The sequence below is a fragment of the Apteryx rowi genome, unplaced genomic scaffold (assembly GCF_003343035.1).
Source record: "Apteryx rowi isolate R43461 unplaced genomic scaffold, aptRow1 scaffold_363, whole genome shotgun sequence".
Lineage (NCBI taxonomy): Eukaryota > Metazoa > Chordata > Aves > Apterygiformes > Apterygidae > Apteryx > Apteryx rowi.
Window position 1 is genome coordinate 74,128 of NW_020450119.1, and position 27,394 is coordinate 101,521.

At 44.3% G+C, this 27,394-nt stretch overlaps 1 protein-coding gene across 4 annotated transcripts; it reads right to left on the reverse strand.

The window, feature by feature from the left end:
- Positions 1–839: 839 nt before the first annotated feature.
- LOC112969688 lies at positions 840–26,805 on the reverse strand. 4 transcript variants are annotated; one of them, XR_003254775.1, is made up of 16 exons: positions 24,615–26,805; positions 22,277–23,128; positions 19,726–19,907; positions 16,287–16,445; positions 15,297–15,435; positions 11,737–11,932; positions 11,149–11,290; positions 10,269–10,427; positions 10,113–10,150; positions 9,237–9,260; positions 8,033–8,199; positions 6,814–7,199; positions 6,221–6,320; positions 5,285–5,548; positions 3,371–3,663; positions 840–2,847 (listed from the first exon to the last, which is right to left on the reverse strand). XR_003254775.1 is itself a non-coding variant. In XM_026073210.1 (15 exons), exons 2-15 carry the CDS (start codon positions 22,544–22,546, stop codon positions 3,539–3,541), a joined length of 2,253 nt encoding a protein of 750 aa, XP_025928995.1. In that variant the 5' UTR covers positions 22,547–23,128; positions 24,615–26,805; the 3' UTR covers positions 840–3,538. The 4 variants fall into 4 exon arrangements, 3 of the variants coding, with proteins under 3 accessions (XP_025928995.1, XP_025928994.1, XP_025928996.1); XM_026073210.1 differs by having other exon boundaries at positions 840–3,663; positions 5,383–5,548; XM_026073209.1 differs by having other exon boundaries at positions 840–3,663.
- Positions 26,806–27,394: the final 589 nt, after the last annotated feature.

The following is a 27,394-nucleotide window of genomic DNA, read 5'->3' on the forward strand; positions in this document are numbered from 1 at the left end:
AAGAATTCAGTGTGAGTTTTAAATATAATCTGCTATGGGATTTTTTTTCTTACTGTTACTTCTGGAGGCTTGCTTACAGAGTTTTGGCCTTGATAGAGATACTAGTTTAAATCTTGTTCCTGACAGCTCTTCTTAGGGACTTGTTAACCTCTGTCACCAAGAGAGCATACGTTTCATCTGCATTTCTAGTGGGCTGTRGGGGACATAGAAGGGATAGAGTAGGTATTCAGGGCCCTGGAGGGGGGGTACAGCTTGTGTGGTCCCTAAGGTAAGGGAGCTTTGCCACACCTGAATGAACTCTACTACAAAGCTGCTACAAAGTGCAGTCTCATTTCTGAAGTAGGAGTCTGAGAGGCTRCAAGTCTGCATTACCTTTCAAACTGTGTTGCCTTGTGATTTTGTGACAATCATTAGGCCATTTCTTACGCATCTGGAAAAAGACAATATTTGTGTCTACCATGTGCCCAGGTTTCATTCCTTGGTTGTGAAGTTCTGTCCAGGTCTCCTCAAGAAGCTGTCAGGTGAACTTACAGTGCTAAGACAACTATAGGCTTTGATCTAAGTCCTTATTCCACTACTTGCCCTTATTTTGTCCCAGCCAGTATCTGTTGGAACTGTTTTGTTTGTGATATAAGGAAGTTCACTGATGTACAAAGTACATTGCCTTTTGATTTTTGCAACACTTCCTTGTTCTTGCCATATAGGAGCCGATAAAGAGGAGTTGCTATATGTTTGTTCTTTCATATCAGGTGCCCATTTTTTATCTTCTTAGTAATCTAAACAGTACCCAGTGTTGAAGCTGCTACTGCAAAACAGAGAGGAATAATTGCACGATCTGTCAGAAAGTGACTGGAGAGGTGATATGTGTATGTGCGTGTGTCTACAAATTTTAATGGGGGACTGTGGGGAGGGAAGGATGCTGGCTGTGTGGATGTGGTCTAGCTTCTAGTAACAGACCAAGCAAATGACTTTGAGAAGACAACCCTCTGAACAATTAGTGATGATAATTCTTCTAAGTCCTCATACAGTAAGAGCAATTTTAGCCAAGGATTGGAAAAAAATGGTTCTAAAGCCTTGGAAAATAACATTGAATTAAAGTAGAAAATATGTGAAGCTGTTCTGTGTCATGCCATATGCATTCAGRAAAGTCTTACTCTTTTTTGGGGAGGTGGGGGGAAGTATTATGTCACTGGATTAAAATATGAAGGCAGTAGTATCCATAATTTTTGCTTACTGTTTTTTGACTTCCCATATGCATACAGAATCAATTCCACTCTCAGTCCACTTTATCAAGAATGATGTATGGAGAGTTGATGACTTTTCATGGTAACAGTTTTCATGTAATTCTTAGATTATGAGAGAGCTTTCAACACAGCAGTAAGTCTCTTGACTCCACAAAAAATTTACACAACACATTGGACTACTTCTATAACTCCTGTTTATTTTGAAGCTAGTTAAAAGCAGCAGAGTTGAAATACAGGCCTCCAAAAGGCAATGGCGTATTTGGTTTTGAGTACTGTAGCATACTTCCCTGCTTTAGTTCCATGTTAATCATGTTCTACAAATGTATCACTTTGATTTTTTTGCCTCGAATGTATTTACCTCAGCTAAAATCATGAAGTGAGGTTACAGAAAAAGTAATGGTTTTTGGATGAACCTTATGTTTTAAACTTCCTATGTGAYGAATTTGAGTCCTCCATTTTGTATCCTTTGTACCTTGTGTTCTGTGCTTTGATCCTTCTCAAATTGAGAAGCAGGCCTATAAAGTATCACATCTCATGCATCGAAGACATGATATTTATCCTGGGTTTCAGTTTTCCAGCAATTGATTAAAATTGCTCCATGCCTTAAAAAGGCATGTATTCTCCTCCCCTTAATTGTAAGAATACAGTATGATAAAACCTTTCAGCAGTCCTATTTAAAACACTTTTCTTACACAAGAATGTACAACAAGGCTGTGGCAAATAACACCAAATTTTTGTTGTTGTTTTTTCTTTTCTGGGCCACTAGTTTACATGGGTAATGTTGCTTCCTGTCACCTTGTAACTCTCAACCTTTGAGTGAAAAACCTATCCTTATCAGTTTCTTAGCTTGAGGTGTAATTAATGTTTTCTCTAATTCACCATCATTCATGCTAATCTTTAGCTTAAAGTTAATTTGAATTTAAAGGTCTATGTTTATGATCCATTTGGTAGTACGGGTTAAAAATCATGTATAGCTGACTTGACCCACTGAGAGATCAGCTAGAGACAGTATCRGAATTCCTTACAACACACCAGCTCTTGACATACTTGTTTAGCATGTGTTCTGTGGTGTGATAGTTCTCCCTCTACTTAGCTTGTATGAAGCAACTTGAGTGTAGCAACTCTTAATATTGCAGTGAGAACAAACTTTTAGCAACGCTTGCAAATACATAATGTTTCACTGTCTTCTGTGTAGACAGTTGATTATGGAGGATTCTTGGCATTTAAATCACATGACGGGTCCTTTTGTCCCAAAGTCAGAAACTGCTGCTCAAACAAATGGAGAGCTTCAAATTCTGGAGATTTTAAACCCACACACTGTTTGATTCAGTATCGCACTCTGGACTGCTTGGTACTTCAGTCTTAGGGTTGTTATCTGCAAGGCTCATTTCCTTGGAAATCCATCCATTCTCTGCAACCTCCAGGTGCTGATTTTTCTGGGAACCACACACAAACTAGGGGTGCTGTCTTACTGGCTGAGCTCACAGAGCACTGCAGGCAATCTGTTTGCATTTCTTTGGCTGGAAGTATTGCGGTAACCTATGTACAACACCTAGTCAGCTCCATGAGTTCCAGGAATTTTCTGGGCATCAGTGGACAGGAGCTTGAAAGTGGAGGGGCAAGAACATGGGACATATTACACCTTTCTCATCGATTGGATAGAGCTTATAAAGCAAACTGTTTAAGGCAGCTACTGCTGTCRTCCCCTATAAAAATGATGTCTTCTGTCTGTCCTCCCAGTAGAGATGGGTGCCTTACTCCAGAGCCCAGGCAGAAAAATACTGGGGAAAGGGATGGAGTGGGGGGAAAGAGGTGTGTGTGGCAGAGGTCCTAACTATAATTAGAGTTATCTGAACATGGACGAGGGAGCATTCATTTCCCTTGTTGCCCAGAAGAATGGAAAGTCTGAYTTAGGGAAAAGGAGAAAGAGGGAGGGCATGCTGAGTCCCTGGCATGGCAAGCAGAAGGACATGGGCTTGAAATACTGGGGGAGGGGCCAGGAGGTAAGCTAGGGTCCCCTGGTGCATTCAGTGAGCTTAGGTTTCTCTTCTTTCCTTGCCTGTTTGAGAGTAGGAGATGTAGTTCAAGTTACGAATTATAAATGGACTTAACACATGGGAACATACTCTTAAGTTTTGCTCTGGTGTTCATATGGGCAGCCTGCTGAAGTGTCTTCTAGAAGCATCAGAGTGCTTCCACAGTATGCAGAGCAGAAACGTTTATGGGGTGAATCCAAAGAGAAAAGGGGCTTTCTCAGCTAATTTATCCCTAGGATGCTCTTTGCAGCAGTTGCCTCATAGCTGTAGAGAAACATTCCTGTATTGCACCCCCACAAAGGATTTCTTCACCAACAAGAAGACAACACAGGTCACTGTGCATCCCAGCACCACACCCACCACCAAAGCTGTATAGTTGGTCCCTGCAGGGAAGAAAGGAAAGGTAAAGAATATCTAAGGAAACAGGAACCATCAKCAGCAGCTTTACACATATGTTGTAAGGAGGGATGCTCAAAACCATTTAAAAACGGAAACACAGAGTATTTGCAAGCTGAGGCAACAGCTGGAGTGGGCCAAGACCTGCTTGTGGTTTGATCTGAATTTTGATACTTTCTAAATTTTATTTGGATTTAAATTTTGGCTGTAAGAGTAACAAAAAGATATTATTTCTAATTTAACTAACCTAACATTTACTGGGTGAATGGGATTAACAAGGGACATGAAAGGTGATGAGGAAGAGCTAAATCCCTAACAGTTTGGGCCTTTGTCATGAATCCTCTGCTACCAGACCTCTCCCACGGCTTAATAATGTAACTGCAGTCACTACTGATAGCTTAAAAGCARATTTGCAAAATTCAGAGAAGGTGATGTGGAGAGACAGCTTGGGCAGACTTGTTTTYTCTGGCAAGAGAAAGTGTTGCTTCTTTGGCTTATTCTGAATGGTTAACAAAGCATTTGCTTATTTTAAGGGATTCCCTAGAAGCTGTTTGAACTCAGTCCTTGTTGATGTCTGCAACTAGTGGTTGTGTTATAGTCATAGTAGTGTTTGATATGTTTAAAGGAACTTTTTCCTTGGGCATCTGAAGTATAATCTTAAAAAACTGAACCTTCTGCCCTATTTCTTTCTCTTAGGTGCCATGTGAATAAGTTCTGCCATTTGATTCTGTGTGTCAGTGCTTTTCTGTTTAACCTGACTTCTTTTCAGTTGCTGATGGAACAGCCTTTTAAGTTCTGTGAGTTACAGCTGTGCTGTGGGTCTCTGTGAGTGTCTTTGTACAGGGTTGTCCACTTAGCACTGTGGACCACTGTCAGCTTTGGTGAGCTTCCCTCATAGGCTGTTGCAGTCACAGCAGTGATAATTAACAACTTTAGTGAGTGTGATGATGGGGCTTTGCTTGTGTGCTGCCCTAGACAACGGCAGCGAGCCAAATGGGGTAATCCCAGTAGGACAGATGAGGCCCACTGGTCTTAAGATAGGACCCCTGTAGAGAATTAGCTCACTGGTGCATCTGACCATCACACCAGTGTCCCAGGGAGCTTCACCCAGTGTATATGTATTCTCTATAGTGTTMGAGTTTTCTACAAGAAAGCATTTAWTACTAGCCAGAGACAAAAGAAGCCTTTTGTCAAATGCAGGCTTTTAACGAGTTATGTACAGCATCTCTGCTCAGGGCTCTAAGTGGGTTCCCTCAGGCCTGTGCAGGCCCATCTGGGATCTCAGTGTTGTCTCTTGGGATATAGAAGACCGTGTCAGAAGCTGACTTGTCATCTTGATGGGATTAGGCAGCTGGGAACACTGGAGTGCTACCTTCTCCTCTGCAATGCCAATGCATCAAAATAAGTATCAAAATAAATGGAGATGGTTCTAATTTGGTTTAAAACATTGAATGGTGCCTATTGGATACAGTCTGGTTTTGCTTAATGTAGTCTATAATAGCATATGATGACTGTATTTGACAGTCCTTATAAATGAGTCTCAAAGGACTAATTTAAAAGTATCGAATACTTGACTATCTCTTTTGGGGAAGTGGGACAGCTGCTTACCTTAGTGCCCAGACTTAACACTTTGCAAGCTTTCATCTCCTGYTGTGTTCTAGAAGTTCCCATACAGTGCCCTTGTAGCGAGATCCTAAATTTCTTACCACTGGTGGGGTTCTTGGTGATCTGAATGGGTCCTGTGCTGATCCGATACAGCTTTGTCTCCAAGATCTGCTTTGATGTTCCGTGGCTCTGAGAGGACTGGCACCCAGGACAGAGATTGAACCTGCTTGGACTGCAGCACAGTCCCACATCACAGGTGACAAACACCTGGAAACAAGGATGATGGGTTTTATTTCCCAGCATCTTTTGTTTTTTTCCTCCCTCTCTGYTTCCTCTGTCAGTACCTTTGAAGGCTTTGGTGCCATGATGTTCCCTGAGCTATATGCCGTTGATTTGCTAACTGTGTTGATCTCTGCTTTATGTTCTTGAAGTACATGATTTAGTGGACAAAAGGAGACTATTAGCATGAAATGGAATTTGCTATTTCATGCATGAATAAGAGTTTATATTAATCTTCATGGYGTATATGATGGAGTTTCTTGATTACATATCTAGTGTGTCCCATAGGACAGGAAAACAAGGCTGCATGTGAGGCTGCATGTGTTTCACAGGAAGGATGTGAGATCATCCAGGGTGCTCTTGGCTGCAAGGATGCATGTCTGTGGGAACTTTCTTTGCATCCAGGAACTCTCTATGCATCCAGGGAGAAGTATGTGAAGTGTCCTTTCCTCTGCTCCAGTGGGAGATTAAAATGGGAAGAATGCATGGAGGAGGGCATGTCTAATACTTGGAAAATGTCCACATGGGGAAGAGGGGAGGAGAGCAGTTTTCATGTCCAATTTGCTATATCCATAGTTCTAAAAGGCCTCCCAAAGACAGAGCAGGTGCTTGCCTAAGAACGCAGATGCAGTGGGATAAAAAACAGGAGCAAGAAAGTACCTCAGGAATAGTACTGGCTACAGAGGAGAGCCGRAAGCTGTACAACTTGTCTTTGGAGTCTTCTAAAATCACTTCTTTGGCTGCCTTTAAATTCAAGCAACTGAAAAGAGAAGGAGGGGTGGAGAAGTGACAGTGGACAACCTGCAGTCCCTAGCTGCAGTGATACCTGCAGTTAATCCCTCATCTTTCGCGTTTGCATAGACTTGGGCAACAGCTACCAGTACAAATTCAGGCTTATGTCTGCTGCTGTGCAGAGAGGAGAATTGTCTTTCAAGGAACCCTCATCTCTGGCTTTTGTATCCTGCATATGCCACAAAGATTTGGTGGCTGTCTGTGAGTTACCAGAACTGTGAGTTGGTAACAGGAGCCCAGGCACATGGTCACACTCTCAGTGCCCTGCCATATCTTCAGCCAAGGCAATGAAGCTGCTTTGCTACCACTGAAGGGCAAGCAGCAAATAATTAGGTTAAGAACTCCCTTTTCCCCAAATGTTATCATGGGAACTGCTGAAAGACCAACAGGTTCAAGAAGACCCAAMCCTTCCTAGACAAGGCTGGATTTGAATGGGTGAATTGGAGGTGAACTGCTCTTACCCTTTTTGTATGATGAAGGTGGGAGCATTAACAGCATCCTTGTTGCCTAGCRCTTGGCAGGACTGCACCACCAAGCGGGCGCTGGCCAAGTCACTTTTGGCTGAGACGCTGATCAAGAGCTGGTCATTGATGCTGGCATTAAGGGAAGCCCCTTGCTTTAGCCATGTCATCCCCTCTGTAGTTGGTTTGATGAACCTAATGTCAAAGCTGAAATTGCCAAAGCCTTTGTCATCTTGGCCCACAGAGGGGCAATAGTTGTTACTGTCATCTTCCTGTCTGTATTTGCAGGTCACTGGGATAGCCAGGGATTTCCTGAATGCACTGGGTGATGCTCTACTGTAGTGGCCAGTAATTTTGTTGGTGAAGATGAAGAAAGAGGGATTTTCCTGGAGAAAAGCGCAGGGGAAGAAGCAGCAGTGTAATGATTTGTCCTCAGATGCTGACAGTTCAGRCTAGGAAGGCTATGTTCTACCTAGGGAGGAGGGAGCTCTGCATGAGCAAAAAAAACTTCTTATACCCCAAATGTATGGGAGATACAGGCTGATGAGGCAGGATCAGTGTCAGGGATAAAGCACTATACTAAGACTTTGAAAATCTTTTATCCAGACTGYTCCCCATGTCATGTGTGACACCATAGTTAAGTCAAATCCTCTGGAAGAGCCTGTTTCCTAACAGGCTGTTAAGTCAGGTGTCTGTGTTAGGAACCTATTGCCTATTCCTCAGCCCAGAGTACCTGAACTTGGTCTAGCTGGGCCTATAACGGGATTTATGCACTAGCAGCACCTCCTGTCTCTGCTGACTACACTGGGAGGCCACATGTCTCAGCCACACACCTATATTAAAGGCCCATAGTGAGATGGTGTGAATACCCTGTTCTAGGCCTCTGTTGAAGGGGGACAGCCCTCCTGGGGGCTGCCTTTCCTGTTTACTGCATGGGCTCTGTAGGGTTTGCTGTTCACGCTCACGCAGACTGTATGTATACGGCACCTGACACAATCTGGGACTTAGCATGGGGATCTGTGTGCTTTTGTAGCACAGGAAAGAACAGGTTGATTTGACTATGTGTCTCCTCCTCTCAGTGCCTGGAGGCCTAGCTAAAGACAGGATTTCAGTCTTGTACCAGTGCAGTGGGTCTATCCGCTTGGACTATTGCTGGATTCCTCTGGGCAGCTACAACCCTKGGCCTTTGCAGCCCACTGCAGCAACTTCAGGGCAGTACCTTCCTCCTGGTGCCACACCTCTCAAGAGGTATCTCCACCTGCACGTGCGTGCTATTGCTGTTCACTAGGCACTCAGGGTTGCTCCTCTGAAGATTGTCCTCCTGCATGTCTCCTATGCTCAGTCTGGGGACAGACAGCTGCATTCGGTCCTGGAGACACAGCAGAACTGCAAAAAGGAGGCATCAAACAAGGGGGCAAAGAGATCTGAAAATGGATAATATCTGTTACTGAGCAAGGAGAACAGGCAAAGCTGTCTGTTCTTTGTATGTGTTAACCAGCCAAAATCCAAAAACCTGGCAGCAAAAAGTGGAGCAGCTTGGATCATGCATTTCTCTGCTCCATCATGCTCAGGCAGATGCAATCAGTTTCTCCTTCAGCATCAGCACTGCTTTAGTACAGTCACTTAGATTGTGTTGGTTTCTGCAACCTRAAGGCAAGCTACTGTTAATGCTTGAATTGTTTCCCACTTTATTTATCTCAAAAGCCAATGGAAAGAGTTAAGGACTGACTACAGTCTTAGCCCTGGGACCACTGAATTTTTGCAGAGGTGTTCCTTGTTTAGAAGAAAGGGAAATACTTCCCTGACATTTTTCGACAGTATCTGTTTTAAGGTGATCAGAAACAGGACATTCTAGTTCATCTTGATGGATAAACTAGTAAAATTCTGCCTTGGGAGCAGATGCTGAAAATAAATGAATTGACTCACTGTGTCCCATCTGTGGACCCTAGTGGCTGTTTTCCCAACAGCTCCACTCTCCTGCACCCCTCTCCTTGGACCCTTGTTTCAAGAATACACTTTCAAGAATACTGAGAGCAATCAGCGGGAGCAGCAGCATGTCTCCCTCAACTGACTGAGTCCTGGGATGCAAGAGGGAGCTGAAAGAGGGTAGAAAAGCTTTTTCCAAGCTTTGCGTGTTCACACACAGCTGGCTGAAATTAAAGACCTGCGAACACAAGGGAAAGTTGATACTTTGGTTTTTCGCTCATCAGTTAGTTGCTGCTCTATGTATCCTGGAAAATGGAAAGAAAGACCTGCTCAGGGGTGTTGCAGCCTTCCCACAAGATGGTGATACTGCTCTGTACAGACCTTCACGTTCTTTCTTATCCACCAGCAAACTCCATCTCCAAACACCAAGTGCAAAAACACTACTTTCCTCTTGTAAAAGTAAATTCCCGAAGAACGGGACTGCCACTTCTGCTTACCTTTGCCCTGTGGGTGGCCTGCAGCTGAAAGAGAGGAGAAAATCTATGACACCCCACAGTGCTACAATAGTACAAAACGCCTATTGACACAGGGTTGCATATTAAACTCTGCTGTGTACAGCAAGCTGTGCCCACGGCTTCCCAGTAATCTGTGGCCACAGGGTTTGCTGCCTCATGCACCTTCCTGTCTTTTCTTAGGAGGATGAGGGCAGCCTAGTTAGCTGTGAATTCTTTCTTGTAATGAAAACCTCTATCCTTTGTCATCTCCTGGCACCCCGTACACTAATGTTACCCTGCATGCTTTCCTTAATAAGAATTATCCCAACTCAGCATACCTAGTAGTGTTACTAAACCCTCTTGCTCTCTCATGGTCCACATCTTGCAGTTTTTCTTTGTGTAAAGTCAAAGGCCAACCCTGAATTGTAGCAAATTCTGTACAGGTTGTTCATTTCTAATCTTGAGAAACTAAGTGAAATGTAATTAGTCGTGATGCCACCTAAAGTGAGTTTGAGGAGTTCCTACAGTCTGCCTGTGGGGTTGCTCAGGTTTCTCGATCTCCTAGACCAAAGACTAGCAATATAAACTGGAGAAACATGTAGCTGGGAATAAGGGGGCAGGACTTCAAGCCTTGCACTGCTAGGATGCTGCAAAGATGAAGCTGAATTCCTAGCTCTGACACAATGTCCCTGTTCATTAGGACAGCATAATGTCAGACTGGCTATCAGACTGCATCTGGGTGAAACAGACTGTGGCAAGACAAGAGTCCCCTCTGCTTTCTAGAAATGCTGCATTTCCCTAGGCAAAATTGTGTCTGGACGGTGCTGTGATTGTGTGGACTTTACAGAACAAATGGGAGACCCCTTTGCAGATACTCACCCTGCATGATCCAAATGCATCTGAGCTCAGACTGTAACCTAGACCCCAGGGGTAAAGCAAGAATAAAGTTGTATAGGTCAGACTGTAGGCTTCCTTCCATTATACTGAAATCAAAATTGAGCAACAGAGCCCATGATGGCCTTTGACAGTCCTCACCCTGTCAGCGTGGTGGCCACGAAACACACAGAAGCCTGGCAGGGCCTCCTGCCGTTGCTGTTTTCCCATGTGATGTTCACAGATGCAGCGCAGGTACTCTCCTTGGTGAGCACCCATGTGCGCAACCCAGAGGGACCCAGGACCTGCACATCACTCATCCTGCAGAAGGTCAAGAAAATACAGTGTCAGATGGTGAGGATCAGGGAATGCTCTACGTCAGAGCTAGATTCCTGCACAGACAGAAAAACAAACAACCCTGCCACTGGCACAGACTCATGAATTGCTTGCTATTTCTTTGCTTTGAGGGTAGCAGAGGGGCTCTGTGCGTTTTTCTAGCAACAGAGAGGTTTGCTTTTCAGACACAAATGCTGGCCCATATGATTTCTCTATAGTCTTTCCAGGGCTTCCAGGCTAATGTTACAAAGCCCAGCAGCCCTGCAGAGAGCAGCTAGAAAAGGTGGAGCGTGACCCTGCCTACGTTCCAGGAATCAGCAGTGACTGTGGTCACATCAGCCCTGCCTGGGTCAGATACCAATTCCCTGGGGTAGGAAACACCATCAAACTAAACCTATTTGTTGTCACAAATGATGTGTTTGAAAGAGCAAAAGAGGTGGAAACCTAGAAGGTTCCCAAACTGATGAAGGGTTAACAGCATGACCAATGCACATATAAATAGAGTTGGGGGCTTTTAGGCCCATGGATATTTGAGGAAAGACTCCTGTTGCCTTTGAAGACATTTGGTGCTGACCCTGCATTTTTTGATAGGTGTTTCAGAGTACATTGCAGCTCAGGGCCAGACACTGTGCAGGTGGTGAGAGGTGCACAGTCAGTTCTCCCTGGTCTTAGTCTGAGCATGCTGCAAGGAGCTGGGTTCAGTCACCTTTCTCTTGTGTTGGCAGCTACCACTGTAAAGGAAACCTCTTCATATGGCAGGAGGCTGATCCTTTCCCCGTTGTCTGGGGTTGGTCTGAGAAATGTAGGCCTTCTGATCCCAAAAGAACAGTCCTCCACTGGCTTTTCCACTGGAAAGAAGGGAAAAAGTGTTTTGTTAGGGCTGTTTCCTTTGCTCTGCTGAGATCTTCCTCAATAGATACTGGCCGTGGTTGGAGGCAGGATATTATGCTAAATGGATCTGCAGTCTGACTGGTTTGATTGTTYTTATGAAAGAACATCAGATAGTATCTGTTAGGTTACATTGAAGTCTGAACTGTTGTACATAGCTATTAATGATAATAGCAAAGATATTTCTGTTTCAGCTATATTAATCAGTATCTTTTCCAAGATCCCATAACTGATTTAGTAGAGGATTGAATTTTTCTTTCCCCAAAGCCATGGCAATACTTGCTTATACAAAAGCAGGCTGTGTGATTTTTTTGCCTGTATGCACAGCTTTTCTCCTCTTGCTTAAAGACCTGAGGTAATCAAAATGTGTGACATAGCACTTGCATGTACTTGGGGACACAGTTACCTGTTAAAGTGAACTGCAGAGGAACAGAGCTCAGAGCCTGGTTCCATTCTGCATTTGAAGCACTGTATGGATGGATCTCCTGCATCCAAGCCCCAGCTGTCAGGGTCACTGTTTGCCTTGGGAAATCCTCAGCCATCAGTTCCAAGGGGTAGGTCCCTTCCAAGCCTGTACCATCATATGTTAGAGTGCACACTTCCTGAACCAGAAAGAACCAAAAAGACACATCTGAAGCACTGGCTTGGCCTCTAGACATCAGCTGGGAAATCACAAGGGTTTGAGGAACCTGCCCAAAGAGAGTAAGCTTTCACGGTAACAGATGAAAAGAATTTTACTTGCCAACTAAGGTATGCAACACAGAAAGCAAATAAATAATAGTGCAATACAGATATAGCAAATTCATGAGCTGTGTGAAAGTAAATGTATGCAATAATGATCCCATGAACACAGAATGAAAAGAGAAACAAAAGTAAAAATGAGAATACTTAGTGTTCTTTAAAACAGTCGTTGGTGCCAATTCTAAGGAAAAGTGTCTAGGAGGCAAAAGCCCATCCAATGTACCTAAGTTTCAAGAAGGGTTTGGGTATCCTTGGGGAAAACCTCTGCATGAATAATCATTTGAGGAGAGGGAAACACAGTTGGGCTGCCAATTCTCTGTTCTATTATTTTATAATATAAAAGTAGTTAAATCCATATAAAATGATTGGGCAGAATCGTATCATCTTAGTAAGGTTAAAGTTATGTCCCATGGCTTCTCAGAACTCGACTGTTTCTTCTCCCGTCACCCTTGGAAAGGCTGCTTCACCTTGCTTGCCCCTCCAAAACTTTCTGATCCTTTAACTTCCACATAGACTAGGTAAAGTTAAGCTGACCTGAGCTGTAATGAATTAGTGGTTACTTGTATAGGTTTAAACTACTAATCATATTCCTACCCTATTCTAACAGTTATCATACACCACTTCCTATATTATCTCGTGCTAAATACTATATATAAAGTCTGTTCAGACTGCATGAGGGGTCTGAAACTGTGAGCCACGTGCTTTGGTTTTAACCCCCCAATGCCTCAAGGCAGGCAGCAGGCTGGAGCAGTGGTTTGCAGGGCTCAGCACCATTTGGTGCCAGGATGAGAGCAGGAGGCCCYAAGCCTGGTTAGCTCCAGCTGAGGGAAAGCCTAACGTACTGCTGAAGTGTYGGGTACCTGCCGTTAGACAACTCTTTAGTGTGAGGACTGCTTTTGTTACATGTTTTGTGTGCCAGGAGTGCTTACAGYGGGGCTCTTAGCTCTTTCCTTTTTAAGGAAATGAATAATAAAATGAACAACCACAAAGAATGAATAATAAAATGTGCCTTAGGGAGACCAGAGCTGAGCTTGCGATTATCTTTCTTTTATTTTTAAATTCATTTGCTACAAATTGCAGTTTTGTGCTGAACACACTTTCCTCAACTGAATATGGTAAGCTTTTTAGSCAAGAAAAAACAAAACCATTGAAATTGAATATTTCACATTTTCGCTTTGAAGTCCACCTAATATGTATTTTTAAAGGCTGCAGAAAAAGCCAGGAGACAAAATGTTTCACTTGACTCTGAATCAAAGGTATTTTGGCTTTTTGCTTCCATTTAGCCTGCTTCTTGTGAAGCCCAAATTTATTTCTTTCATGATTTGTTCCTTTTTTGGTGTGTATTTTATTTTCAATTCTTCAAGCAAATCAGAAATGAGGTACTTGCCAGTGCTATTCTGGGCTGCCAAGCTAAACTAGCTCCAGATTTTATGAAAAGTTTGTTTTCTCTTGGGGTTTTGGGGAGGTTGTTTTTTTAACTTTAATTTGATGTTTTTTAATTGTATCTCTACCATTTGTTTCCCTGCCTGAGAATTACAGTGAAAATAAAATTTAGATCACTCACTTAGCTTTGAATAGTCTGCTGCTATTGGGGGCTGTGTTATTTAAATAATACTTTTTATTTTAAAGAATACTTTTCTCTTTCACCAATGCATCTGCACTCTGATGTGGACCAGGATCTTTGAGGGGAGGCTGTACTTATATGCTAAGAAACTTCCAGGATCCCATTGCATGGGCAAGGCCCACACGTATGGGAAGATACAGTGCTGTATCCTCTTCCAGCATATGAATGAAGGATAGAAAAAATGGTCTTTTCCAGCCTGATACGGCAGCAGACTCTTGGGGTGTGTTTGCATTCTCCCTGTGATTGCAGGAGGTGTCCAGAAACTCAAAGAGAGATGTGGATTTGCTGGAGGGTGGCCTCCCCATGACCGCTTGCCCAGGCGTTAGGGGCATGCTGGCTGAGCCAGTCCCCCCTCAAGACAGCTCTGGGCCCCCTTGGCTCAAGCCTGAGAAGTTCCTGCTTCATTCAAAGCATGAGACTTCTCTCCATGGCCACCTTGGAGGACAAATTTCCGTTTTAGGCGTATGTGCRGTTACTAGTGCTCTAGCACTTAGACTAAACTGCTTAGAGGAAAGGCACTGCCAAAGTTTGCTCCAGCAGGAAGGGAGGATCAGTCACAGCCCTCTATGCCTGCTGTTCCCTTGGCTGTGAGGCTAGGGAAGCCCAGGTGAAGCCCCTGTCGTGAGGAGGGCCTGGTGATTGGGGTCAGGTGCTAAAGCAAGCCCACCTGTGGTAAAAGGAGCCCTGCTCCCTCCCCCCTCCAAGGGCTTGGGGAGGCTTAGCAGGACACTTGGCAAGAGGTTTGCTTTTGTGCCCGGGATGCATTGCTGGCTCTGGGTGAGTTTAAAGAAATGCAAGGGCATTTTGAAATCAAGTTTTGAGTATGTTTATTGGTYCTTTAGGATTTTTTTTTTGTTTTCCAAATTTATTTGCCCCTGCTTGCAGGGCCTGAAGGGTGTGTTTCAGCATTTCCAAGCTTGTTTCTATGTCTGTGAGAGCTTAAAARCCTCTTTGGGAGAAAATAGATATCTTCTACTCCCAAATCCTTCATCTGAGGAGGTCTGAGGAACCACTAGAAGGAGTCTATAGGCTGAATTTGGAAGAGCCCTAGGAGAGGTGAATAAAGCTAAGGAAGAGGTGTGGGGGGGTAAGAGTGCTCTGTGTGGCTGGGTAAACAGATGCATATGTTGAAGTTTTATTTAGTTGCTCGGTTTCTTGCTCTGTTTCAGAATGGTGTGGATTTTGTGATTTGGTCATGTACAGAAGTCACCTCAAAATGTCTATCCTGTGCTGAAGAGAAATAGCCCCAGTGCTGGCCAGGGAAACTGCAGCTGCTACAGAAGCAGGTAAGGGCTCCTGTGAAAGTGAGCATTCAAAGCAGAGCTTGCTCCTCTCCTGCTCCCTCAGCTCTTGAGGGGTCTTGAGGGGACCACATGTCTATAGGTGAGYGGAGTAAGGTCTGACTGTTACTGAGGCACCTCTTCCCTGCCTCCCCTTTCCCTGCTACTGCAAAATTTTACTGGCTCTTGGCCAAAGTTTTGGGTGCCTTAAGGTCACCTTTGAACCCCGCGTTGTTACTGACCCCAACCAACTCTGTCCCAGTTATGTGAGGTGACCGATCCCATGGCTCTGCTGGTGGTGTTTGGGTGCAGGGCACTTGCCTCATTGAGGAGGAGGAAGGGATATTTCCTGCAGAAAGCACAGCCAAGTTGCTCTCCAAGCACGTAGCGGCACCTCACGGTGTCCCCATCTCTGTCCCAGGCACTCAAGTTGTATGTGGTAGGGCAGTTCTGGGGAACTCTATGGGGTGGGGAAAAAAAGCAGCAGTTAGAGGGGGGCTGACAGGCGGTCCTTTCTCTCTACAGAATTTATTGTTTATTTTTTATGGTAAACCCTTCTTTTCTTGAACTCTGATACCTGTGATGTGTGTGCGTATGTGGGGGGGAGGTTAACCTACAGACTAAACAAATGTGGAAGAAGGATATAGAAATCTTAAAATGTTTTAAGGGTAGAGGGTTGGAAAAAGAAAAAAACATATATATATGTGTATATATATACACACACACACAATTACTTTATGATTATTTTAAATATTTTATTGCTTAAAAAAAATTGCTCATGGTTCTCTAGTTCTAGTTTGATATGCCTTAAGTGTGCTGTTAAATATCTGCATTTTCCACATACCCTCCCAAAAGTAGCATTACTTCAGTCGTGAAAGAAGCAATGGATGTTTCCACAGTTAAACTGGAGAGGAACTATGTAAAACTCGTCAGAAATGGGTGAAAGAGGCAATCGTAAAATAATCAGAGCTGCCTGTGGAAAAAGCCACGGTTCTGTTCTGTGGTTCAGCTTCCTGTTTGCATGGGCTACTACTCTAGATATTTCACATCCTATCTCTTAAAGTCACTGACTAAACTCTGCTTTGTGGACTCAGGGACATCTAGCCACTGTGTGCTTCAAAGGATGTATATCCCAGTGCTGCTTTGCAAGAGCACCACTGCATGGTGCTAGCATGTCCCTGTGGCCAGTGGCAACAAGCACACCCTGGGTGGCTGTTGTGTTCTGGTTTGTTGGCCAAGCAAAGCTGTGTTTAGCCAACCGTGCTGTTTTCTGGCTGGCTGATGTCCCCTGTGCTGGGTCAAAGGAGTTACCTGAGCACAGGCAGCAGCGGCATCTGCGGTGAGCAGTTTCCCAGTCCTGTGTCAGACCGAGTGCCCAGGGTGTAGGTCATTGCCATCTTAAATGGGATGCCAGTGGTGTTATCCTTGTGGGGAGGAAGTACCTCCTGGGACCAGCAGCAGTTGGAGAGCCTGAGGAAACACAAGAAAAGACACCCGAAAGAACCTGTGGTTGGCTGAACCAGTCTGAGTGATTCATCCAGTTTCTGCAGAACAGCCATGTGTTTTACCTCCAGGCTGTTAAGCCATGTACAGGGCCCACTGGGCTAGAGGAAAAGCATAAAATCTATTTCCTTGGGGTCCCCCCTGCCTCATTTCTTATGGTGGCAATCAAAATCTTACCTGTCACTGAACTGGAGATGTCTGCTCTTGATACTGCTGGATGCGTGTTAATGGGGGTCCTATGACCTAACCTGCATTGCAAAGGATAAAAATAAACATAAACTGTCTTCTTGAGTAAAACTTTCAGGTGCGGGGGGGGAAAGCTACCATTACTGTTTTCCATAACTGCCACTGTTGAGACCTTATTTGCGATTTGAATTTGTCAAGCTCCAATTTCCAGCTATTTGTTCTCTTATGAATTTCTCCAGTACTGATCTGTTGTTGCTTCTGTGTGCCCTGCTTAGGTGGTGGGGCAACGATTTRGTGGTTCAGCAGAAATCGTCCTCCCTGCTACAGAAGAGCAGCAGGGAATAAACAAATAGCTTGCACTTGTGCTAAAAAGCTTTGTATGTGTTGGTGAGAGATCTCAAAGCTTGTTGCTTTATTGTGTGGCTGTGGCTTGTTTGTTAAAGAAGAAGGAAATGTGTGCTTCTGACAAATGGAAAGGTGATAATCAGTTTATTTTATGTGTTTATTTTTTCTCTCCATCTAGCGAGTGGTCTGAAGACAGTGCTATGCAGCATCCTGTCTCCAGCTTATCACAGCCCTAAGCACAGTTCCTTGTTATAGCTGATGTGCAGTGGGGGTTCGTAGTAGTATCTCAAGTCATCCTCTCTTCCAGCTGCCAGGAAGTGCCTGGGGCTGTGTGCTATTAGTTAACAGTCAATTTGATTTTGGGACTGAGAGGAAATATCTGTTTATGGAAGGGACACTCTATGCCTTGCTGAGGCACCTTCTGGAATCAATTATTTGGAAGAGTCTGTTAATGATACTGCCTTATTATCTGATTGCTTTAAATAATGACTGTGCTAGTGAGAGCTGGCAGCACTGGAGCTCCTTTTCTATACTGAAAAGTATACAAAAGGATGTGTTACTGCCCCAGTACACTGTCAGTGGTTTCACAAATACGCCTTGAATACCTGCTGGGCTGTTGCCTGGGCTGAGTACCTGGACTTGGGGAGGTGAGCTCTTCTCCAGCCTGCATTTCCTGAGACTAATCACCTTTCTCCAGGAGCTTGGACTAGGCCCTGAGCTGCTGTATATTAGAAACACTCTGTATTCAGTGAAAACAGATCTATTTGCATGAGATAGAAGCAGCCTTTTTCCTCAGGCCTGTTTTGGGTGATTGCAGGGGAGTTCAGCTTTCCTTTTACCCCTGCATCGTAGTGTTGCCCAGGGAAAGCAGGCCATGGTTGACTTCAATCCTCAACTCAGCATTCTGAACTTTTCCATAAAAACATTCTGCTCTGGCTTCCCCTGAAGTAGATATTAATGACAGTGACTTAAACCATACTTCAAATCTGTGTGATGGGAAACATCAACACATGAAGCAGAGCAGCCACAAAAAGCAGCTGAAATATAAACTGGTTCAAGAAATAGCCACTAAAACATCTGAACCAATGATAATGTATGCGCCTTTGGACAGATACATGGATGAGAACAAGTTTGCCGGAGGACCTGTGACACCTAACACATACCCTGTCATTGCTGTTCTTTAATTCTTGCAGAATTAAATGCAGAGATCCCTGTAAGAAAGTAGTGTGATAGTGATATTTATTGGATTGCTGTTACTCTGTTATTGCAAGAACTGTGGAAGTGAGCAACAGCTGAAACCTCAGAGGGTGCAGGAGCCTGTGGGGCTAGTGGAAGAACAGCATGTTCTGTGTCTCATGAGGCCACAGGAATTTGCTGTGCTGTGAGTAGCTCATACCTTGGTCCCTTATATGTTTGGAAGAGATGGTATGGGCAAGTGCGAGCTCAACTCGGGGAGGGTCACTGTTTTGAATGTGGACAACTGGGGCACAGAATGATCAAGTGTCTCTGCGTGACCCCAGGCAAGGGCCTGGTAGACCCAGAGCCACCCAAAAACTCCTCCATTTCCCTTTAGGGAGGAAATCGTGCTTCCAGTGCATGTACAGAAGTAGCAAGGGGCCTTGGTTGAATGTCAAAGCTGTAGCTCAGTGAGTGAAGCTTATTTACCCAACTTAGACCAGTTTGTTTGTCTCCTAGTGAGAAGGCTGCAAGTGTGTCTAATGTGCAAAATCCTGTGCTCTGGTGATGACTGCKCTTGCTTTGAGTTTGTGTGGCAGAGGCTCTGCTCTTGTTCATCCCCCCCATCAGGGATGCATCCTGCCGTTGGGCATCTTCCCATTTTGATTTGACTTGTATGCGTTTTGGCATAAATCCTGACTTTCACTTTAGAACATGTCAGGGACAGGATGGATCCAGGCACACTATAAACTATATTTGTTTATGCTACATAAATGTACAGGAAGAAATCTTCAAGATGAGCTGTAAAAAATCTGCCTTCCTTTTACAGAGAACAGCAAGGAGAATGTTTTTCCTGTCTGATCCACAAGGGTTTTTTTACTGTTTAATCGGGCCCTAAAAAGGACTTGAGCTGGAAACTGCACTTGAACTAATGGGAAAAGATGTAGTAAGTGTGACCTCTTAACAATTGCTAAGGTCCCTGTTACGCTGTGTTTGCTGTGAGTCCTRCTCTGAGTGTGTGGGATCACAAAGTTTCAGGATACTTTCTGTCCTTGTGTCTGACTGAGTGCTGTGTGACAGGGTTTTATAATCAGTGATCCCATGTACTGCGTGCATGTGTCTGGTCTTGTCTATTTAAGCTGTCAATCCTTCAACCCAAGTCTGGGAGAGCTTTGGAAGGTTAGTGCTGCTGCCATTTTATAGACAAAGAACTGCAGCACAGAGATGGGCAGCTCCTTGTGTCAAGGCACCTGGAAAGCTACAGCAGAACCAGGAATTTAATCCAAATCTCCCAAGTAGTGGAGCAGCTAATCCAACACCCCCTCACTCACCTCCAAGGGGATGTGGAGCAGCAGGAAGACTGGCCCGAGGCCACAGGGGAAAGCAGGGATGAGACACTGTTTCCTGCTCTTAAAGGTTCCTGTTTGTAAGCTGCTTCAGGGTTACCTCGGAAGCAACAAAGGCCAAAAAAAAAAAGCCTCTTTCTTGCCTCAAATCTAATCTTGGGCAATAGTGCTGAAAGCTACAGAGTTTCCCTTACCTCAGGTAGAAGGTTTTGGAGGAGGTAGAGGAGAGATTGGCCTCTCCTTCCTGCTGACATGGAGCTGTGGAGTTTTTTTCCAGTTCTGCCGCTGGGAGCCTGGAAGTGCAGTTTACAGCCTTGCAAATACCATCTTCGGTACTGGAACAGGGAGAAGCAATCCCTCGGTAGTATAAAAGCACCTGACAGTGGCATATGAAGGATTAATGTGATGTTCCCGAACAGCAGGAGAGAATCTAGCAGTTCTTCATGGCTTTGCTTTGGACCAAGGGCTTTCCACTCCTGGGTATCCTTACCTAGCTAGGGAAGTGGAGGAAATCTGCTATGGGCAGTGTGGCTGAGTTTTGCCTAGCAGGTGGATTGTGAATACAGGGTGGCTTTCCCTGACCACAGTACAAACAGCTCACTTGTGTTGAGGCAGTATCAAGAAAACAGCACAGAGCCTTCAAGGTGCTGAGCTCGTCTTAATTCTGACCATGCTGCTTTTCACAGAATTGCTCTGAGATGCGAGGTTTAAACTGCATGCATAAGGAGATTTTTGCCCTTCAGAAACCTAACCAATATTGGTAAGTAATTTGTAGGGTCCTGCAATGAGTCACCGGAAAGATATCTTTTTGCTTTCCCAGGTTGTTCCCCATGTAAGAACTTTCTCTGCTCTGAGCTGGCCACTTTCAGCAGCGTGCAAACCTGAACAGCTGGAGAATAGCTGGAACCTACTATGAAAGCTTAGAAGACAAATGTGAGCCTCCTGTGCTTGTTACATTTATGTGTATTTCCTGCTGAAACCCCAGCCCTGGGGAAACATTTGGCAGGAGTCTGGAGTGTTTCAGATCTGTTAGGCCACTGAGCCTGAGCATCAGGGTTCATAAACCACCACTGTGCAAACTGGTAGGGATCTACTGGGATCAGTGGAACTGTTCATCTTATGCTGGACCAGATCCCCGCTTAGTGAGTCTCATTGCCTGTGACCCTGATGGTCTTGGTTTATGCTCTTCCAGAGCAAATGGGCCTCAGCATATCAATGTGTTGCRGCACAAAAAGTTTTGGAGCAACTTAAAACGAGCCCAAGTCTTTAGAGACTGAAACAGGCACAGATCTGCTGAATGTGCTTTGTCCAGCTCTGGTTTCTAGCTTGTGACTGGTATTGTTAGTGTTTGATTATTCAGTATGTCTAACTGGCTTGTGAGCTGTTTTCTCACTGTTAGGATGACAGCTTTGCCTCATCCGAAATGGAGCGACAAAAAACAAATACCCTTGAATCAGTTGGGAACATCAGGCTAGTGTTCAAAGACCCCCAGCTGGATGGTGCATCGGTTTAGTCTCGTTGGGGGGAAGTGTGTGTGAACCCACACATGTGGGCACGCTGCCCTGTGCTGCAATCCCAAGGAGAGGCTTTTGGTTGGAGTAAGGGAGCTATTTCCTGGTAATAGGTTAGGGTAAAGATGCAATACAAGGCAGAAACAGAGCAGACAGGCAAGTCTGAGTCAAGACAGTAGCAAATGGGCTGAAGATAGACTCCTAAGAAGGATCCATGGTCATAACAGGAACTGGCTGAGGCTGAAGTGGGGCAGCTGTAGCTGGGTGAGATATTCTGCAAAGGTGAGGGCCTGATCCACACTGCTCTGAGTTGCTAGGCTCTCCATATGAGRCTGAAGTCTGGGAGATAGCCAAGGTGTTGTCAGAGAAAGTGCAGACTCTAGGAGCCCTGTTCTGGAGGAGCTTGGCTACTGGGATACGAAAATGAGGAAAGGGGAGGTGAGGAGTGGTGGTTAGGATAGGGCTCCCCACTGCATGCCCAGGCTTGGAGCTCCTGGATGCCTGGCAGCTGCCCCAGATTCTGCGGGCCTGAGTTCCTGCCCTGCCACGATGCAATGCTGGTCGCTTACAGAGCTGTGGGGTGATGTTAGCAGCCCAGCAGGGCTCTGGACACAATTCCAGGGCAGAAAGCTTTACTGGGCTCCTCATTCCCCAAGTAGCTCCTTTGGATCTGTCAGTATTTCAAGGCTGAGTGGGGGGAGTGTGTGTATGTGTTTGTCTTTAGGAAAAAAAAAAAAAACTTCTTTCTAATTGAGGAAGCTGCAGAGCAAACAGGCTTTGGGGAAGAGAAGGGGCAGCAATTTGTGTCTGACAGACCTTGCCTAGAAAAGATCAGTCCCGCACATTTGTCAGATCTACACCATTAATGGGTGTACGGTTCTCCCATGTTACACATGCCTTGGAAAAGGGGAGGGAGGGGGACAGTCAGTTGGTGGTTACCCTCTTCTAAGACCTCACTGCATTCTGATCCCATGGTAGTTCATCCCCATCACTGACAGAGGTGTTTTTGTCCTGGGAAACATAAACCAAGATCTAGGATGTGATACATGAGATAAAATATTCCATATACATACAATGGCATTTGCATTTCAAAGTCTATCAGCATGTACCAACAACCTACAGAGGGACTTTGATTAAGCAGTGGGTCACATAGAGAAGTCTAAGGAATCTCTATTGGATTTCTGTCTCATACTAAGGGAAAGATGCAAAATAGGTTAAATGAGAAGGGACCCACCTGGGTTGTGTTCTCATGGGAGGAGGACTCCAGGCTAAAAGAGGATCCCAGGTATGAAAGGTGCATAGAAAATGCACTTCCCAAGGGCAGCAGGATTGTCCACAGAGGAAAGACCAGGCACCTTCCAGGCATTTCCTTGCACTGAACTGTTTGGTAGCCAGGGAGATCAAGGACGCAGCTTTTGGATGTAAATGACTTGATTGCTGAGTGAAGTGCAGGACAGGATGGAAGGGTCTGGCAGGTGATGTTCTGTTGATGGCTCAAATCCATGGACCAGAACTGCTGCTTCCTCCCCTCCAGGCTATTTAAGAGCTTCGAGTCGGCCTTTGCATGGAGGTCTTTGGGCTCCGATTGGAGCAACTTGCACAACTGCAGGAAGTGGGGAAAGGATGCTGGCAGCTCGCCAGGATTGTGATGATATTAAAYTGTAAATGAGAGATAAACCAGACAGCTGTACTTTGTGTTGCAGACCAGCAGAAGAGTCATAGACCTGTCTATGGTCATTATCAAAAGGCAGGCTGAAGATTCACGGGTGATGAATGTGGTTCATTTTGCTGTCACTTCCAGGCATTTTTGCGATGCAGGAGAGGACTACAAGGCAGGTGGCACCATCACAACAAAATGCTTAAAAACTTTGTAGGGCACGTGGTAAAATTGGGGAGAAGATGACATGGGTTTGAACTTTTTAATGAGGAAAAAAGTAGCTTGCCAGAGGCAGCTCCAAGCGTGGCAATATGACACTGCATCCAGACGTGTAGGTCATGTTTATCTGTGTAAGGGACTGGCATCTGATGACTATCAGTCGCTTGCTGACCTGTGCTGTGATGCTGTGGCTGTGCAAAAGCAAATCTGCTGGTAATGGGAAAAAAACATTTTTCAGGCAGTCTGAAAGGACAGCAGCAGTCATCCATCTGCAGACTGCGAGTCAGAAGGCAACTTTGGATTCCTCTGTTCAGTGTCTAGTTCCTAATTCTGTTTGAAAGGACAGCATCTTCATAAACTTCTGGCTTCCCCACCAATTTTTCAGTGACAACGAATGCTTTTATTTGTAAAGAGCTATATACAGTRTGGTAAAGACCTGACTGGATTTTTAGGGAGTTTAAATTGATGCCACTCCACTGATTTCAGTGGACCTCTGACAGTGTTCACCAGGTATGGCCCAGCAGATCTTCCTGAGAAGATCTGATACAGAAGTCCTGTGAAATAGGAGGTCGCATACTCTGCAAATGAAATGGGAGGAAGGGGTCTGAGCTGCAAAGGATTGTGGGCAGCAGGGTTTATCTCTAGATAACCACTGTCCATTTGAGCTATGATTAGCATGTGATGTTCCTATGAGTCAGTCTTGGTCCAGATGAAGTGGTTTGGTAGCTTTGGTTGTGAGGGAAGAGGTTTGTGTCAAGGAAGCTACTTCTGGATTTGACCCTTTGTCAATAGCAGCTAAAGTCCAGGCTAGATGCAGAGAAATGATCTAACAGTAAGCACATAGCTGAGCTGTTTCAAGAAACTGGCYTGTAGCTCTCCATGTTCTTTTCCTGCAGAAAAGGCAAGTCAGTGCCCCAGGGTTGTCAGACAGCACTACATTACCTTGGATATTTTTTTTTTTAGTGCCAAATAAATAAGTATTGCAGGGGAATGACTGAGCCAAAGGAATCTGAAAAGATTAACTGTTGACACCAGTGGGCTTAAAAAGGAAAATTCAGACAGGTGCTGCTKCTGTGTTGCTTCTGGAACCAAGATYGACCAGCCAGGATTGGTGCTACTTGGGGAGCTCTGCCGCATGCAGCACTCTGCAGTATAATCATGTCTGAACCCTTCTACCTGTAAGAATGTGGTAATGGCCTAAAATACCTCCTAATTCCTTTGCGAATAAATCTGGCATTAGGAGGTGCTTGCCTCAATGCAAGATAAGCCATGGCAGGCTGAATATCATCCAGCTATCTAGGTGAAGTAATAGCCTTTGAGAGGTTTATCACCTGTTGGCGAATGTGAGGAATGTCTCCTGTTTTTTCAGGGAGAGACAAATGGCAACTGCACAGGTCTCAATACAGCAGTTGCATCACATTTTGCCACTTCTACAGACCCAGATCTTCCTCTTCAGAATATGGAAATATTTGAGCTTTTCATCTATCAGTAGTTAATAGAGAGCCATCTTCTAGCATGTTTTAYATAGCGTTGTTCACAATTTACTAGATTAGGTAAACTGGCTGTGGAGGGAAAAAGCTTTGTGTGGCTGAGGAACCCCATCCTACCCTGTAATCTGTTCTGTCAATTAAGAAGGATTATTGTAACAGCAATTATTAGAAAACATGTTTAAGTGACTGCTTGTGGCTTGTGTTACCTTTTCAGAAGTCATCTGCAGTTCTGGCTTGCTGTGGGTCACTGGTCTATTGTGTCTGAAGCTGTCAGTCTCCACTGTGGTGTTTTGCTGCTTTATTTAAGTTACTCAGRGAAGTTTAATTCTTGACTGGATGAAAGCCTCATTCTCTTGCCTGAGGAAGTCATGACTTAATACTTTTTATAGGAGTTAACAGCTGGAACCARGCTTGCCTATTTTGGAAACTGATGTGCTATGAAGCTAGAACCTCTCTCCTCATCTCATGCTCTGGAGCTGAAATTAGGAAAAAGACTGAGAAAGCTAGAGCTGAAGCAGAGAGCCTTACTAGCTTGTGCAATGGTATCTCTGCTGTATTTTCGGTTCAATTTCCTCTTTAGCATAATACAAAATACTCTATTGGTTTTTAATTATCATGGGGGCCTAAACCATTGCRCTGGCTCGTGAAGTTCATGACTTGTACTGGTAGGTCAGATGGTTGTGTGACACATTGTAAGGAGGTGTGGGCAGGATAAAGCTTTTAATGCTAGCTTGACCTTTTAGAGGGAGGTGACTTCCCTCTCCCCCTTCCCTTCTCTTAAGAGCTTGCTTTCTGCAGTGAACTGTTTCTTGCAGTTGTCTACTGCTGTAAAGCAGAGGGATCTGGCTCCATCCTGTGARGCAGCTTCATCAGGCAATATTCCCAGCCCAGTGTGGGATAGCTCCAGGGCAAGGCTAGGAAGATACAGTGCTACGTAGGCACACTTCTGATAAGATTCTGTACCAGATCTTCATTGACATCTGTSACTTTGGCTGAAATGATAGCTCCCACTTTGTTACAGCAATGTTTTAACATACTGCTTATGCCTTTTTAGGGCCACTTCTCTAGAGAAGAAATAACTCCTTTTCACTTCAGAAAATGGAAGCATAGTTTTCCAGAGCTGCTYTTGGGGAGTTTCTAACATTGTTCCTGCTTGAACCTCACTGATGATTGCTTTGAACCAACTTTCTTGTCTGCGTCATTCACTGTAGAGAAGTACTAGAAAGTGCAACAGTACRTGGATTTTTAAGGCATCTACTGTCAGGCCTGTGGGAGATGATGATACAATATTCCAGYGGTCTTGCACAGTTTTACTCCATGACTTTACTTGAAAGAGGGCATATACCACAAGAGAATTTCATCTAACTGTAGYAGAAGGTAACTAATTTCAAGGGCATGCTAATGTTACTGACTTGTTTCCTTGGCTTGTTTTTCTTGTATTATCCAAGCTGCAGAGCGAGTGTGAGTGAGTGTGTAATATATAGYCTTAGAGCTGCCTTTCTGTAAAGGAGACTAAATTCAGACAACTCTATCAGGAAACAGATAACTGCGTCTACATATAAACAGGAACCTATTGTCTACTCCTGATGGAACTGGACCTATATAAACCAGTAAGAGATAGATTTAATTAGTGTTAACCAAATACAGCATGAAAGGTAATCGGATACATCCCTGCTTAATTGCAGTCCCTCTAATTGGCAAGTGTTGCATTAGGATTAGGTCATTCCTCAGAGAAAGACTGCCCCACTGCTTATCCCTTTACAAAAGGGGAAGCTCAAGGACAAAGAGAAAGGGAGGGGGTGATACAGAGTTTAAAAAAGAAACTTTGTTGATATGGTAGGGTTGGCAGCAGTTTTTTGACTGCCTTAAAGCAATGTAGTAACATGTTCCAAGACATTATACAAAGCTGTAACTGACTATCCTGAATCATATTCACATGCTCATTCTATCAACTCAGATTAAACAGTTGTCAGTTATTTATTATCTGCTCTAGAGACTTAGTTCTCTAATTTTGAAATGCACCTAACCTTCATTGACATTAAGGGTAGTTGCAACTTATGTCTGCATTGAAACAGCACTGCTAGTTCAAGCTTAATTGATTCCTTGCTGTTAGCTTGCTTTGGGCCATTAGACAAGTGGTAAACAAAACTGGTGTTTGACAGAATCACTAAAATTTGCTTGTTGTAATAATGCTGCTTTCTCCTGTCAAAAACATYTAAGTGTTACTTCTGATAGCAGTCACCAGGTGTGGTCACAGTCCAGGTCTAGCATTCAGTAACTTGCTGCTTGTCACCTTGGCTGCAGAGAAAAGATGACCAGAAAAGTCTGGAACACAGTAGTTCTACTGTACATATGCAAAGTTGCACTGGAAGCATTGTTCACGATCATTTCCCAACTGTCTTCCTTCAAGGATGAAGGGATAGGACAAGCTTGATTAGCTGCTGATGCACTATTGTAATGAAGTTGATGCTCCTAACAGCAAGTTCTTCAGATGAGACCCACAAATGGCAGCAGAAGTGCCTTGCTGCAAACAGAACTTCAGTGGGAGGGAAAGGAACTGCATTACTATGGTGGCTTATAGAGCAAGACTTAAGAATACTTGTGGGTTTTGTACCATAGGGGGCTTTTCAAACCTGTGTTTTTTCCCTAATTTGGTCCTTAGATCAGCCAGGACTGTTCCAAATCTGAGCTGTTAGAAAGGACACCCAGTGGTAAATAAAGAAAAAGACTAACTTGGTATAGACTCTCTCCTGCAATGAAGCAGGAACATGGGTTCATTGCACAGTGCTGAACAGGCAAGACAGCAGAGAATTYATGTTTAGAGATCTTAACAAGAAATCATGGACTAGCCTCTTTCTTACATTCAGTCTCATTTACTTATTCTTTCACATAGTAGCAGAGCCACCTCTATGTCCAACTCTCTGGTATTACRATGATTAAGTGTCACTACCTAAGAAGTTACTTTTCTAACCAGCTTTAGGCAATG